The sequence below is a fragment of the Bemisia tabaci genome, chromosome 1 (assembly GCF_918797505.1).
Source record: "Bemisia tabaci chromosome 1, PGI_BMITA_v3".
NCBI classification, from domain to species: Eukaryota; Metazoa; Arthropoda; class Insecta; order Hemiptera; family Aleyrodidae; genus Bemisia; species Bemisia tabaci.
The window spans coordinates 2,243,264-2,260,704 of NC_092793.1; the positions used below are offsets into that span (position 1 = coordinate 2,243,264).

Genomic DNA, 17,441 nt, shown 5'->3' on the forward strand with positions numbered 1-17,441 from the left:
GCAGACGGATTACTTACTGGGTGACTGTGTCCCTCCTACACCCTGTTACCTCGAAGGATCAGGGTATTGGAGTGGCATAGTCATCCACGGTTACAATAATATTTGAGTGTCCTCAAATATCAGTCACCTCCGGGGATTGAACCCGGGACCTCAGTGTTGGCAGCAAACTGCCTTGGCCACTACACCAATGAGGCTGATAGTATTGTAGTAAATAGTCAGGAGTTTTCAGGTTTTCTTAAGTTTCTTCGAAAATTTTACAAGCTTTTAATTATTTTAAAATCTTGGTGCCATAGGATCAGTTGGTCAAAAACTTCATGTTGATGAGATTTGAAAGGAAAAAATAAAGGAAAGATTTCTTGATTTAATAAGTTTCAAACTGATGCTACTGTAGTTAGAGTAGAGACTGAATGATTTAAACAAATTTCAAAAGCAAAGGACGATCAATACCTTCTTTATTTAACCTTTCAACGGTATTTTGAATGTGAGTGACAAAGTTGAGGTACTCCTTCGTAGTGTAGTCGATACCCTCAATTTCAGGGATCGCCATAAGGCACTCATCCGCCATAAAAGGTGCTTTGTCAGGCGCTGCAGCCGCTAAGAGAGCTGAACATTGAAACAAAATACATCAGTTAACAATGTTTAACACTGCCCTTCAACAAGTAGCTGTGGATGTCTAGGGTAGGGATTAAAAATGGGGTTGCAAAAGCGAATCTTTGTCTTAAAACAACACTTTGATTTGATAAAATCAAAATGTTGTTGCCAGTGATGCCACTGTTGACACTTAACAGAAAGAGCTGGACTCTACAGATACTGTTTGAGCTCCTACCAGTCTGACCATTCATTTTTGCTGGCTTCAAAACCTCTGATGTTTATTACAAAAGAAGATTGTCTACTTATTACTTCTAACAGGAAAACTGAAGACACCTCTCATGGAGGAAGATGTGTTAAAACAACAAAATGGACCACTAGACAAGGTACGAATTTCAGCATTCTGATACATGTTTCGTAACTAAAATTTCACGTAAAACATGTAAAAGTCAGTAAAAGTCAGTATTGACAGTTAATTTTTAAATCAAGACAAGGTTATTAACTGTCATAAGGATTTAGCAATGAACATTGCAATTAAAGGTAAACTTAACTTTGGTATTAAACACAGGGTTGCCACAGAATGTAAAAAATGAAATTTCCTGACACATTTCTGTGAAATTCTTTGATTTTGAGGAAATGCCACATGGTTGCAGAGACATGATAAGAAATAGTGTTCTTGCAAAATTTGTCGTTCGAAACGTCAAACCCATTCTAGAGTGCAAATAGAAGTGATTTAACAATTTTTCCCTGAAATTTTCGTCATTTCCTTTGATATTTCCAGATTTGCCTTAACTTTTTAAAATGCCCTTACACTTCCCGGTTTTGCCTGACTGTGGCAGCCATGTAAATTTTGGGGGAAGAATTATAAGTAAAACAGAAGCTTCCTTTTTTAACAGGCACTAAAACATTCTGAAATTGAAACTTTCTCACAGAAGAGATTTTGAATTTTCTGAACGTGAATTTTTAAATTACATATTTAGTCCAGGAATAATAGCATTTTCACTAGAAAAATTCCCAACATAATTTGAGTGACACTATACTCATGTGATTTTTCGCGTAGAATCCGAATTTCAACTTAGCCAACAAAAAAAAAACCCCGGAACATCCGCCATTTTCGAAAAAACGTTGCCAAATCTCGGTTCTTGTCGAAAAGTCTAAATATCTAGCGAAATATGCATTTTTAGGCAAAGTGAGTCCTTTTCGAAATTAAAGAGCGTAAAATTTCCGAAAGGAACGGTCCTCTTATATGAGCGTGCGACCAAAATTAAAGTTTCAGCCATCCGCTGAAACTTCAGCAAATCTTCCTATTTTCCACTTTCTTTGGAACACATGCATTTAAATTAAAATTGGCGGAAAGTAAAATGTATTGTGATTTTGCCATGTAAACGTTAGGAAACATCCCCGGGCAGCAATATCAAAAGAAAAAACTATAAAAATGGGCCCAAATCGGCATCACCTATGCACTCTGCCGCGTCGCTCTGCCTCGGGCGGCGTGCCGCGCCGTGTCATCTATGCACGGTGCCTCCTCGCGGTTGGTTTTCCATTTTTTTATTGTTTTTTTCTTAGGCGGGAGAAATCTTTCATAGACTCTGGTAGCCAGGAACCAAACAGAGGGGCGTGTGAGACTTACCATCATTTTTTGGCGTACCCACTAAAACTCCCGCCGCCTGAGCTGAGTCCGTTCAAGTGGCAATATTCGATTAGACCGGCTCAGCTCAGGCCGCATCCTTCATCTTATCCTTGCTCTGCGTATTTTGACTTCACATTGCGCTTAATTGAGGTGGGCTCTTTTTGAGCTTCTAAGGGTGAATGGCAGTTAGTTGATATTAAACTTTGCACTTATTGTTTAAATTTTTTTTTCTTTTAGAATTTTCCTGTTTTTCAACCTTTTTTAAAATTATTTAAAAAGGGCGACTCATCTTACACCCGAATTGAACTCCTTTGGCAAACAAGATGGTTAAATCCTTCCTCTAAATAAGTTTTTGGATTCAAAGCCTCCCAAAAAAGCTGATGTTGCCACATTTTATCGCCTGAAAACACAAAAAACCAGGTACCTATTTCAGTATTCAGAGGCTGTCCCTCATCGAGCTCATTCGGCAAAGTTCAGCAAACCTTGAATTTTCATATGTTATGACCACATTACTGGTGATTATGTACATGTGTTAATCTATAGAGCCTCCTACTGCGGCGCGATGTTGCCACAAGCCATCAGTAAAAGTCAATAAAAATCCGCCTCTCCCTAGATTTGAGCCATTTTTTCAGTTAATATGCACATGGAATACATACGTAAAATTTCAATTGCAGTATTCAGAAATGGAAGGGGATCATACCTTGTGCCGATATTTATTATTTTAAGATCCTGCGCTCATTAACGACCCGTTTCTTACGAATTCTAGGCATGATGTTTGTGCACAAGGATGCGACTTTCAAACATTGACCGTGATCTGAGGACCAAAAAGAAACAATGCCACATTTCAAAATCGCGGGTTCTCAGTGCTGAATTTTTACCCACCCTGACACCCAGTCCCCCCCCCTCCCAACCCCCGTCCTTTTGGATGGGCACCGATCGCTAAGAGTGCTGCTTCCTAATTTCCCAATTTTTTTCTCAAGCTGCATAGTGGAAGTACAAGGGTGGATGAATCACGTTTGATTTCCTCTAAGACCCCCTGTTTCCACTCTTCCACTGGGCGTTCTTTTTGTCTCCTTCCAGGAGGAACGAATCAAACGTCTTGCCGTGATTCATCCACCCTTGTACTTCCACTATGCGGCTTGAGAAAAAAATTGGGAAATTAGGAAGCAGCACTCTTGGCGATCGGTGCCCATCCAAAAGGACGGGGGTGGGGGGGGGGGGGACTGGGTGTCAGGGTGGGTAAAAATTCAGCACTGAGAACCTGCAATTTTGAAATGTGGCATTGTTTCTCTATGGTCCTCAGATCACGGTCAATGTTTGAAAGTCACATCCTCAAGTGGCAGAGTGCATAGATGATGCCGATTTGGGCCCATTTTTACAGTTTTTTCCTTTGATATTGCTGCTCGGGGATGTTTCCTAACGTTTACATGGCAAAATCACAATACATTTTACTTTCCGCCGATTTTAATTAAAATGCATGTTTTCCAAAGAAAGTGGAAAATAGGAAGATTTGCTGAAGTTTCAGCGGATGGCTGAAACTTTAATTTTGGTCGCACGCTCATATAAGAGGACCTTGCCTGTCGGAAATTTTACACTCTTTAATTTCGAAAAGAACTCACTTTGCCTAAAAATGCATATTTCGCTAGATATTTAGACTTTTCGACAAAAAACGAGATTTGGCAACGTTTTTTCGAAAATGGCGGATGTTCCGGGGGTTTTTTCTGGTTGGCTAGGTTGAAATTCGGATTCTACGCGAAAAATCACATGAGAAGAGTGTCACTCAAATTATGTTGGTAATTTTTCCAGTGAGAACCCTATTTCAGCCCTGGGTTCCTGGACTAATTGCTCGTTAACAAAAAAAAGAAGAAAAAAGTGCTTCGAGATGTAAGACTGCTTGCTAAAGTGACAAGAAATCGATTGAAAAATATAATTATTTTTAAGATAAGTAGTCACCGGAAGCCATTGTGGTTCCAACTCCTTTCAAATTACTAAGGGCAGTTATCGCTTGCTCCAAATTAGGAAGTTTTTTGAAGGCTTTTTTTGTTTCTGCTATCACGGCCCTGGGCGTATTTACTTTCACCAAATACGACAGCTGAGGGAAAAATTTTCCTCTCTGGAAAAAAACAATGGAAATATAATCAATGATACTAAATAACATAGAAAACTAGGATGAGGGTGCACAGGGTTAAACATTTAAGTATGTGAGTCCTATTGACTTAAGTTCTTCAACCTATACCAATGAAACTTTCATTGTCTTTCGAGATTTCACGGTGTGTTATGATCTGTGAAAGTTGCACTTCTCTTAAAACATCTTTGACCATTGAATAAAATAAAGCAGGCTGCTCTGCTCGTTTTTATTTAGGGGCGTTCAGAATCATTATTACTTGTTTGCAAAATTGTGGCAAGTGCACTGAGAGCGGAGGCTTCCTGAAAAATTTGTAATGAATCTTAATGTGGTGGATGAGGCCAAAGCTCGTCTGTCACATTGATGAAAGGGCCACATCTTGAGTACCTTTATAGGGAAAGTATGGACAACTCGAAAATTTGGAGGTTAGGTTTGATCAGGTCATGTAGCTCTTGGGGCCCAAAAGGGCTGCCAATCAATGAAGTTCTATCATCCAGTGGTAGTATTTTTCAAAATTCTTACTACCCGCCGTTTCATAACTGATTAAAACTGATAAAAGTACGTATAAAACTTTGATTTCGCATACATTTTCTCAGTTTCAAAGTCTAAAGACGCTGCTGGTATACAATGCGCTGCCGGCTGTACTCAGAGATGGAAAGTGAAATTTCACGTTTTGAAATTTCATGAAATTTCATAAAAGTTGAAATTTATTGATTTTTTTAAGAATTATTGATATTGCGTGGTACAAGTGTCCCAAGACAGAATTGTAATTGATTTTTATTACCTGCAACGTAAAATTTTTCATGAGGCAAGGTTTCCAACTTTGAGTTTGAGGGTGACAGTGCCTTCTACCTCGGTAAGCGCACAGATAGAAAGTGAAAATTCAAAAGGCTCGAATAAATTTCACAAAAGTTGAAATTTATTAACTTTTTTTTAAAATTATTGATTAAACCTTTGGAGGTCTGAAAGCATTTCGGATGGTCTTTCTGTTAATGCTGCGGTGTTATGCTACTTTACTGAAGGTGCCAGACACTAACAGGGGGCAAAAAGGGGAGTTTAGAGAGAAAAACCCCAACCTAACCTCTAAACTAACATTTGCAACGCGCGAATGTTTTAGGCTTGGGGTAAACAATTTCAAAATTTAGAATCACTGTTTCTAGGCGTTCCTTAGCCTCCTGAATAGATCCCCAGAAGTTTCAACATATTTCATGAAACGTGAAATTTCATTCGAATAAATTTCATGAAATTTACCATCTCTGGCTGTACTAATTAATATTTCAAAAGCATAGGTTGGCAGTGGCACTTTACTAGTGATTTTCGCCTCGCACGTTGTCGCCCTTTTGGGACCTAGGAGCTGCATAAATCGAGTTGTCCATACTCTCTCTATGAAGGTCCTCTGACCACATCTTCCTTTAATACATATGTCTTCGACACCTAGATGCATGTTTGTGCATTTAATGTAAGACAATTATTGGGTATGGAACCACCTATTCCATACTTGTACAATAATTTGTGTAAACTCAAAGGTTGATTTGATGGTTCGTAACCAAAACCAATTAGCTGTCCAGAGGAAGCCATTTGAATATAAGTTGTTGAATCATAGTTGTTTCTTAATCATGGAAAACATAGAGGACTCGACACGATCATATAAAAAAGCTCCACTTCCCGTACATGCTTTTCCTAATTTTCTTTCATTGCTCTTGACAACCAATAAAACTCTATAAAGCCATACTAACGCAACTGATGTAAATTGTAACAAACTTTACTGATCCAACCCCCCCCCCCCCCCCCCAAACAAAAGGAAATGATTTTATTAGGGAATATTGATACTTACCGACTGCTTCCATTTCATTAATTGTACTAATTCCTCATGATTTAAATGAGCATCCTTGCCCCTGGATTTTATTTTTTTCGGCAATTCATTTTGATACCTGTAACATAAAAAAGCGAAAACAAGGGTAGAGACTATTGTTTCGGAAAAATTTTTGCAATCTCAGAACTACCTGCGGTAGACTACAATAACGAACGAACAAACAAATAAACAAATAAACAAACCGACCGATAAATAAATAAACATGATAGAAAACCCTCTGAGATCAGACCCAACCACGAGGAACAAGGAATACGCCGGTAACGTCAAACTAGCAGAACCGGCTGTGTTTGTCCGTCAGTGCATTTTCCTCTCATAATGCGTTTTAACGGCATCGCGGAGTGGCTTCAAGTGCCAGGGTGACGTCAGAGATAATCAATCATATTCGCTCCGTCACTCGCTTACATATCGAAAAGTGGCGCGTTTTACGACTAAGATGTCGCACAGGGCGGTTATCCTCATTTTTACCTGAACAAAAAACCTGAGCAAAATTGCGGTTTGACGGCGTCGTGGGCTCATGAAACCTACTTCGACGGAATTCAATGTTTTCCATCGAACTTTCACTGGAAAATTTTTCTACCGCGTGCGAAAGTATCTCGTCGACAAGTTTCGGTGAAAAGTTTCCATTTTTTGTCTCCAAAACTATTATTTCAAATTTTGGGACATAAGAATCGAAATCAGAGTTGTGCATTTATACCGTTGTTATTCATCGATGAGTCATCTTATACCTACTATCCAATCAGAGTACTTACCCACACTTTCCGATTTTTGGAGGGGGGGGGGGGGGGGCAGAGACTCGTTTATTCCTCAGAGAGGCCTGATGGTATTGAGCGGCCTCTAGGGCCTTGTCTCCACAGGATGTTTTCATAGGATTTGTCCTAAGTTAGAATCGCAGGAATGAAACCTCTAGGATTTTCCCCAGTTACCGTCTCGACGGGACGCGGCTCCTACGGTCCTGCGATAAGTTTGCGCGGGAACATAAGTTATCAAAACTCGAGTATTTAACCAGGATTAAAATAACAATTGAACACAATTGACAATGGGCCTGTTGCAAGGTGCGGGGATTTGCGAATTGACAACTGATGCCAATGGCAAATTTCACAGAAAGAACGATGGCGCTAAAAAATTATAAAATGACCTCTCAAACTTTAAAAAAAAAAAAATCTGTAATTGGAACCGACCCATTTAAAACGATACGCGGGAACGGATCTGGTACGCTCGCTACGTCACAGTTCGAGATAAACGTGGTCTTTTCATCACTTACAATGTATTTTCCCATAAGGGATTGACAGTCACTTTTCAAATGCAAATATCGAGTCATTCGATGATATTTGGACCAAAATGGAGTTCAGAAATGGATTTCTTGGACGTTTACATGGTTCAAACCTTCATTACATACGTAAAATCCCTATTTTTAAGGTAACCTGTAGTCAGTGGGCAAGGTACACTCTACTACAGGTAAATGGAATTTTGAAATTGTTTTTGAAATTTCCATTTTTCGAAACTCGGCTAGGAATTCGAGTTTCCCGTCCAAAAATACCACCTACACAACCAAAATTCACCACGATCGATCGAACAGGAGCCAAGATAGCATTTTAGGCCACGTCCGCCATCTTGGATTTTTGAATTTTCAAAAGGGGTACGTGCAAAACGGGTCATTTCACGCTCGTGTCGGATACCATTGAAGCTTGCCCTATTCATTCATCTAACAATGCCCCATGTTTTCCCAAAGTTTCAACTCCCCAAAATATTTTTGGGGGAAGTGGCGGGGGGCAAAGTTGAAAATCTGCGAAATTTTCAAGAATTTTTTACTCAAAAACTACTATATATTTCGAAACGCGGTTTCATCAATCGTTTTCAGCGTGAAAAGAGCTTTCAGAGAATGTATAATATCGTAGGGTTTTGTCGACTTAAACTCGAGTTGTCGCCTCCGAAGCGCTACAAAATGACCCGCTTTATATTTCACGTTCGGGGCGATCCCCAAAATAGCCTATTTTTAATTTCTTTGAAAAACTGTTCCTAACTTTTCATGGCGCCTATATGTCTTCACCGTATCCTGAGAAAATGTTTTGTTCGGGAGATATAAGCGCGGAAAGGAGCGAAAGTCGGGAAAATCGGCTATTTTAAACTGCGCGCGTCGCATGGGTTAGAAGGAGAACGCCACCTCCTGCTCAGTTCGGCGAATCACACTCCTTTGTCGACCTCGCATTGTTGCCACATGTCTCCTGATCCGTCGCCGTTTAAAATAGCCAATTTTCCCGACCTTCGCTCCTTTCCGCTCTTATAACTCGCGACCAAAACATTTTCCAAGCATGCGGTAAAGAGCTAGAGGGGCTATAGAGAGTCAGAAACAACATATCAGATTTTCAAAGAAATTAAAAATGGGCTATTTTGGGGATCGGCCCGAACGTGAAAAAAAAAACGGGTAATTTTTTAGCGTTCCGGCGCTTCGGAGGCGATAATTTGAGTTTAAGTCGACAATACCCTATGATATTACACATTTTCTGAAAGCTCTTTTCACGCTGAAAACGCACGTTTATACCGCGTTCCAAAATATTCAGTAGGTTTTGAGTAAAAGATTCGCGAAAATTTTGCTGATTTTAAACTTTGATCCCCCGCCACTTCCCCTCAAAATTTTTTGGGGAGTTGAAACTTTGGGAAAACATGGGGCATTGTTAGATGAATGGATAGGGCAAGTTTCAATGGTATCCAACACGAGCGTGAAATGGCCCGTTTTGCACGTACCCCTTTGATCAGAAATTCGAGTTTTCCGTCCAAAAGTACCCCCTGGAACCCAAAATCAGCAAGATCGATCGAACAGGAGTCAAGATAGCATTTTAGGCCACATCCGCCATCATGGATTTTTGAATTTTCAAAATTTGACCAAAAATTCGAGTTTCCCGTCCAAAAATACCTATCGATACCGAAAATGAGCATGATCGATCGAACAGAAGCCGAGATAGCAATGATAGCATATTGCCGTCCTGCTTATAGTTCCGAATCGCAAAATGGGAAATCCGAGTTTCGCATTACGCAACAGGGAACCATATTATAGGTTCCAATTGCAAAATGAACCTCGCGTGATCCTGCGACGGCAAATTTTTACGGGGTCGCTGAAGCGGGATAAAAATCGTTTTTGAGGATTTCCTTTTTCTCAATAGTAAGTAAATACCCTCCTGATACGGAATTCATCATAATAAAAAAATCGAAAATTTGACCCTAATTCTTTATTGCATAAAGCTGTCCGGTTATAAGGTCCGGGCCCCATGAATGCCACCCCCGCCCCTCTCCCTACCCCCTTACAACCAGAAAAATAAGTTATAATATGTAAATGAATAAGGTTAGAATAAAGATAAAGTAAATAAATGATCATTCCATGTAAGAGGAGAAGTTTATTCACATACAAAAAATTATTTATATACTAAAAATCTTGAAAATAAATAGAAATCTTTCAAGAAATAAGAAAAATCTACAGTGCCCGAGCGTTTTTTTAAAAATCATTTTTGTTTTGAAAATTTATTCACTTTTTGCGAAAATAGGGTCAATTTTTCACTTTTCCTTGCGAGACGAGGGTTATATGGATTGCACTTTGCAAAAAGGAACCATTAGCATTGCAATGTTACTAAGATTGGGCAACTTCTTTTGTCTTGGAGGAAAATCCGATTATCCATAAATGGTTTCTATTTTACTCGCTAAAAACTGTAAATTTAAGACAAAAATACCATCTAAATTTCATAGTTTTTCACGATTTCCGCAATTTTATTGCAAAAGATGAAGTTGCACAATCTTACCATCATTGCAATGCTAGTGGTTCCTTTTTGCAAAATGCAATCCATATGTAAATTCGAAGTAGTGTGTCACTGGCGGCACGGGCCCCGGTACCAGGGGCCCAGTATCCCCCCCCCCCCCCTTCATTGTGACGGGCCTGACCCAGTGACCCAGTCATGTGTACATCCTTATGGATTTCAGGGCTCGTATCAGAATGGATGGAGTTCCTTCGAATTTAAAAATGTCCAATTATAAAGCAGCAAAAGTCGTCAACCTTTTTGTTAACCTATCGATCAGTAGGTGGATGATGAGCTTCACATGACGTCAAGAGACAAATATAAGGTTCCCAAACTTTGATTTGTATGCGAGACGAAATACTCGACACGTTTTTGAACATATCCACCGAGCAGGTAAATCAACAGATGCGTTGCAATGAGTCCCGAAAGTAAAAGCTTCCACCATTGCCAAGATGTGGATGGGGGTGGGGGGTCTTTCTTCCCCTGTTAGCGATGCGCGATTACATAGAACCTCAAACTATGCAAAATGGTACCTACTCGGTTTTCGTAGATTAGTAATGTTCACGAAAATTCTGGAAAATTCCTGGGAGCTAAAATAAGACTGTCCTTGCTTTTCAGAGTGGTAATTAAAAAAATACTCAACAAGCTCATGGAATCAATAATTTGGGGGCATTCATGTAGGATGTTTGCAAATAATGAGGGATGGCGCACATGCAGGAGTGAATCAAGCGCCGCGGAGGATTTTTCCGATTGGGGTGGAGAGAGTAATTTTTTCGGCGAATTTCAGTCTTGTGTGGTGAGCGGTTCGGCGCGGTTGGAGGCAGAGTTGCCGCCGTTGGCTTGAAAATGCGGTGGATTCACGTTGGATCTCGGGAGGGGAGGCTCCAAATTTTCGGGGGACAGGCAACGGGGGCTCAATTATCCGCGGGAGAAGGCCGACCACTCGCGCTCGGCTCGAGTCCTTCTGCGGCTGCTGGCGGGCGGCGCGGCGGCGCGACGCGGGAGTAGGAAGAGCCCGAGTGAAGGAGCCGTAGCCGGAGCTCCGACTCCTCTGCTCTCATCTTTATGTCGGTCCTCAAGCTCAGGCTCAGAGCTCGGGCCTCACGCTTCCAGGCTCTGCTCGTTCTGGCTTCTTCCTACGTTTCGTCACTCCTGGAACCTGGGAGGGGGGGCTTTTCCTTTGTTTCACGCCTCGCCGTATTCACCGTCCAAGTCTCCGTTCGGACTGCATCCCTCATTCTTATCGCCTCCGAATTTCAAGGCGCCACCGAGCCGGAACCATCTATTCCGGAGTTCCTTAAAATTTGGACAGTTTACCGAAACACACGCTGACTGGCATGTCGGAAAAAGGTGACTTTGGAGTGGTTCTGAACCCGACTAGTCGTAGGGGACTCCTACGCAGGGGTCCAGAAACGTCCTGATCACGGCATCGTGGCCACTCGAGTGAAAAAAATGGGACGGCTCTGATAGTGTTCTACCTGGATAGAATAAAAATTTAAAAAAAGGAAGTGCTGCAAATGTTTGACCCAGCAGTTAGTTCCATAAGCGATAAAGAGCGCAGAGCATTGAGCGCCTACGATACTGAAACATTGATCCGTGGGCCATGAATCAAGAGTTGCGATTCTGCTTGAAAATTTTGTGATGAAAGTCTACAAAGTAGCTGTAAAACTTGCTCCCGTGTCGATGTTCCCTTTAAGGATCTTTAGAGAAATAATATTCAGGCTTTAAGTGCCTTCATTGTCACGTGATACTCCACGCGCTGCCCTGCAGTTACTTAAATTGCTCCGTCGACCTGAACCCAACGGAGGCTAATAAGTAGTTCATATGCCCTCTACCGAAAATGTTAACAAATTTGAACGTATTTTTACCCGTCACTCCTACAGCGCACTTTGCGACACCCAAACGTCACATGTGCCAATCTCCGGAATCTCGACAACGTAACATCTCTTTGTCGACGTCCTGCTGCCATCCCTTCATGGCACGTCCCCGACGCCTTCTTACGGGGGTACATAACTGACCCAAAACTTGTTTGGGTAACCTCTTCTCCGATAGTCTTTGCACATATTTGCTCTCCACCCCATATTTGCTGCCCGAGCTTGACGTTGCGAGTGTAGGAAATGTTCGGGCACGCGAGCCTCCTGTCGCGCACGAGGAGAAAGGTAAGCGCACAGGGAAATGTTTCGATGAAAAAGTTTCCCCTCGGCAAAAACGTGAAATCCGTTCATTCCTTCCTATGACAATATAAACTCCATAAATTTTTGCTAGTTTCTTTCCCGCAGCTCCCATACAAGGTTGCGGTGGGCGAAAATTTCAAATCGGGGACACCTCAGGATAAAAAAAAGTCGAAAAATCAAGCTCATAATTTCCCCTAGAAGTTGTGTTTTCTCGATTCTGGATAGTTTCTGGAATCTAAAGACGTACATGGTCCCACTTACTTCGATTTTTTTTTCTTTTTCTTTTTCACAGTTTTCACAGTTCAAATTTCAGCAATTTGTCACGGTCGTGAGTTTCGAAACGAAAACGCAGCACCTACCACCATCTTTGGAAACGGAAAAATGAGCACAAGATATCTAGCTTCGCTGATACGCTTTACAAATGGCATGCATGATTTCAATAAAAAATATTTCAAAATAAAAAGATTGAGCGTGACGGTCGTGAGTTCCCAAGTGAACAGAATTATTATGTGCTAACTGATATTGTCGCGATTCACCAAAAACCTGAACCTAGTGAAGAAAAATACTTCCTCCCACTTCCGGGCATCCCTGGGCATTTGGGCAACACCAACGCCGACAAGATTACGTTTGCGCTACGTACACGATATTTGGAATGAGCATTTATTTCGATGAGTCTAGCGGTGACGGTCGAGAGAAAACTTTTTTGAACGCACTTATGCGAAGAAATTATACTACGGATTTTTATCTTCTATTTATTTCTTTACAATGGAGAAACTTTTTAAATCATTTAATGATGTGTAAGTTCTCGAATAACGTTTTACTCAGTCAGTGAGTTGTATCACCGCAAACTGAGAACCATGATGTAGGGGCGCGAGACGGTTGTGAGTTTGGCAGTATTCAACGGGTAAACATGTTTAAAAAACAATGAAGACTGGGCAATTATCTTATGTGACTTAATAGAAAAAGGTGTTTCCTTCATATAGGCCAAAAAAATGGGAGTAGAACATATTTATGTGCCAGTAAAAGACCAGGGACAGGAATGAAGAATGCACCCATTTCAAATTTTCGCCCCGGGATTTAAACAGGGTAAAACATCAAAAAACTGAGGAAGCAAAAAGAAAAGAAAAAAGAAAAAACGAAGTAAACACGGAGAAACGCGTGCTGTCGTTAAACTTTTATGGCTCAGCACACACTGTTGACCGTTTGACGGAGTGAGGGAATTTTCCAAGAATGAGGAATTTCTGAGACCGAGATCGAACCTAAGTTTTGCTCCGTAGGACTTTCTGACTCCTGGCACCTACTTACTCACACGGAGCTTACCGATTTCTCGAAGAACCTTTAGATACTTGGACACCTACAGTGTGGACATATTGACTCATCCTGGCCCGAATTTTGCTGGTCAGTTTCCGTGCGACTGAAAATTGCGGCAAGAATTTCGACTAGGTTAACCTATTCGATCTCGAATAACTATTCGATCGCTGATGAACTTGCGATCGACCGTAAACCAACTAGAATTGGGCTCCCGTAAGCAACGCACAGCTTTTCCCCCGAACGGACTCACTGCGGTGAGAAAAATTGTCGGTGCAAATACTTAATTTCTAGGAGTCAACCAACTAGAGATAATGAATTGATGACACTCAATGTGCAATTATTTTATTATTTTGTTGTGATTACAATTTAACACAGTTTGAGAGTTAGATTCAGGGAAGTTTTTATGACGATGCCTAAAAATTCGGCAAATTACCACCCCTCCCTCTCCTTGCTGGAGTAAACCTTAATAGGAAGTCTGGCCACTTCGGTTTCCACCTCTGATTGGCCCATCAGCCGTCTTCGGCTGAATGGAGCCTTCTAGGACCCAAAAATGGCAAACGCTGCAAGTAAATGTGCTCTAAACGTAGTATCATTTGCACATCGCAACGAAAAATGTACTCAAATACACGAATGCGACGTATTTGGATAGTATTCTTCCTGAATTCTGGCAACAGTAATGCACCGAATCTCGTTAGAAGAATACATCAGTGACATTGGACACCAGAAAAGTCGAAATCTCAGTTCAAAGTGGGGTTTCGAGAGGTCCGAAAAAATACCACCTATGTACGCCAAATAACCAAGTTCCTTTTCAAGTCTAGAACTGCCCCCTTCGACGACACCCCACACCACCCTCCCCGACAACCCACTTTCAACTGAGATTTCGAGTTTTCTAAAGTCACGAGTATCAAATCAAGGGTGCACTACCAATCCCTCTCAAAAACGGAGTTCTCAGAGAATTTTGAGAATGAAATTCCCTAACTTTACCCTGTCCGTGATGACAAAATTTCCTGACAATAGAAGATATACCAGGCGGTTAAAAAGTGTTCATGCGAAATCCGTTGTTTGAAACACAAAACCTGTTCTAGAAAGCAAACAACAAGTTTTTCCTGACACTTTCGTCATTTTCCTTGACAGTTCCAGGGCTTTCCTGACATTTCGCAGTATTTCCAGCCTGTTGCAACCCTGCAGAAAGCACTGTTGGGAAAAATTTCACAGAGGGGGAAAAAGTCTCATTATGACCCGTAGAGCACCCTCCTGTAGGCTGTCGGTTTGACCTTGTCATGGATCACCTTGTATAGAGTCCCTTCATACTGAGAGTCAAGACAATGCGAATCCATTTCTGATTGGTTAACCGGATTTTAGGCCTTCACAGTGTCACAAACGGGAATAAAGATTACATTTTCACCAATTGCAAAGATTATAATCTGGAATGGACCGAGGAATTTCGGGTTCGACAAGGAACAAACGGAATGAGAGAAGGAACGGAGAAAGGAATTTAAGAATGAGCCGATCAAAGATTACGAAAAACGTTCAATTTGCGTAATCTTTATTCCCGTTTGTGACTCCATGAGGGGTGTTGTCTTGACTCTCAGTATAAAGGGACTCTAACCTTGTACAGTTGACCGAGCCCTCTCTATCCGTGGGGCGAAGCGATGCGAGGTGAATACGCTAGCGCAGAGCGCGGAGCCGCGGCAGGTGCCTGGCCCGATCCCGGTGCCGCCGCCATGCCTCCCCTTTGATGCGCGGCCCTCCTGGCATGGCACCGCAACCAATTGCCCGATCTTGTTTCCAGATCCGGCCTCACCAATTGCCCCCAACTATACGGAAACGTCGCAAATTCCGACTATAAATTTCCCGCTCCCGTCGAGAAAAGACAAGAGCTAAGTAAGTAAGTGAGAAGAGACGTAAGGATGTACGTTTTCATACATACTTATCCATGAAGTGCACAAGTTTTTAATCCACGGCCATGCCAAGATTAGAGAGGGTGTCGCATCTTGGTTACAATCTCCCTTCCAGGAGCCAGAAGGGGGGAGGGGTGGTGCGTGGGATGGAAGGCTTTTTATAAATTTGATAAAACATCTTACTCGAAGAATAATGGTCCGAATAGATCCCTCTGTTCCTAGTGGAAATTGAGGAAGAAAATAAAGGAAAACATTTCGGTAAGGTTAGGTAAATCTAAAAACACACAAGAAAATAATTGGCCTCCGGCCATAGATTAGTCCAGATCGCTAACATCCAATCTAGCCAATGCTTAGAAAGCGTGAGTAATATTTCTACAGGTTAGGCAACTTTAGAAAATTGATGGCACTACCACTAGTGAAAGAACTTGACCGGGTCGAGTGAAATTTCCTCTTGAATCTCATTATAAAGCTTTATTAAAGTATAAATAGTAATGTGTGATAAAGGTTTTTGATCAAATAAGATTTTATCAAGTACTGTCATTTTAAGTATTCTGTTTCAATATTCTTACAACAGTTGGTAGCAATTAACTGCTCTCATGGGGGGCCTGGCGGGAATTCAAAACTAGGAACCAAACGTCTCATTTTGCTAGGATTTTGCTTTAATTTTCAGTTTCTTAGGCTTTAAACTTCAAAAATATGATATATTATAATCTGACGGTGAAGATCGATTCATCCAGAATAGATGAGAGACAGACATTTCAAATTGAGGGGGAAAGTGCTGCATCTTTTAATCTGGAAATATTGAACCACATAAATTCTACTGAAGAACTGATTCTTGAATTCTTCGGAACGTTTCATCCCACAAAAATCTGAAAAAGAAGTATTCTCCCGCCGAAAATCTGCTGCAAATAGCCAAAATTTCAATTTTGGTTCCTAGTTTCAAATTCCCATGGATTTTCCCGCCAATGGCGCTCACATAACTACTCACGCTCTTTCGCCGATGTTAGCATCTGGACTAATCTATGCCTCCGGCCAATTCATGTGTGGCGCTTCGCCCCCCTCCGCTTATTGGTGTAGTGCGGGGACCGTACTAGGACTTTCTCGCTCAAGCCGCGCATTTAGGTGGTTGCGCCACTTGCTCAAGCCGCGCATATAGGTGGTTGCGCCACCTATCTCTCGGCTATCGGATATGATGTATAAATATCATTTTATCGTATTTATTCAGACCACTAATCTTTATCATAAATCTCTTCACGTTATGTGATGAATACATACAGGGTGAGCGAAAAGTCCCCAAATTTCGGGAAAAGTTAAAAAAAACGAAATTTAAACGGTCACATTTAATCACCTTAAATTTCGTTTTTTTAACTTTTCCCGAAATTTGGGGACTTGCCAACGTAATGTTGAACTGATTTTGACCTTACTGAAATAATATGGAGGCAAATCCAGAGGAAATTGGCTTACTTCGCAGGAAAATTGAATGACCTTTGAATTAACGTATTTGGGGGTCCGAGCCCCCCCTTAAAATTAAATCGAAGTGATTTCTGCAATTTTTACGTAAAAGCGAACACAATTTGGTAAATTTTCCCGTTTTATTTTTTTCTTTACGATAATTTGAACCGGAGTTATGATTTTTTGAAAAAAGGTCAAATTTGACCTTTGACCTATCATAACTCGGTCAAAAATTGAGATATTGATCTGCGGTTTGCGCCAAAATTCTTAGTTTTTTATGCTCTTTCGAATGAGGTATCACAAGATAGGGGTTGCTATTTGAAAAAAGAAAAGTTGGAGGGCCCCTGTCCCCCCCTGAGGGGGGGACCAAAATTTTGACCCCCTCAAAAGATGGTCCCCTTTGAGATAGGAACATTCCCAAAGTTTCATTTCCTTAGCTCAATTCGTTCAAAAGTTAGAGGGGGGGTCGGGGACTTTTCGCTCACCCTGTATATTTAGAATAGACTTGTCAGAATTGTGAGGCATCTTCGATTAAATAATTGATTCATAATGCCACGTAGTGAAGACTGCGATCCTTAAAAATCTTAGGTTTTCTACGATTCAAT

The 17,441-nt window shown here is 41.2% G+C and overlaps 1 protein-coding gene across 1 annotated transcript in view; it reads right to left on the reverse strand.

The window, feature by feature from the left end:
- Amun (protein amun) overlaps nucleotides 1-17,441 on the reverse strand; it is a 70,399-nt gene that overhangs the window by 10,878 nt on the left and 42,080 nt on the right. Inside the window, exons 2-4 of the mRNA XM_019051761.2 lie at nucleotides 6,178-6,274; nucleotides 4,172-4,331; nucleotides 448-603 (exon numbers count right to left, since the gene is read on the reverse strand). Coding sequence (XP_018907306.1) covers nucleotides 448-603; nucleotides 4,172-4,331; nucleotides 6,178-6,274 — 413 coding nt within the window. The remainder of the gene's footprint in view (nucleotides 1-447; nucleotides 604-4,171; nucleotides 4,332-6,177; nucleotides 6,275-17,441) is intronic.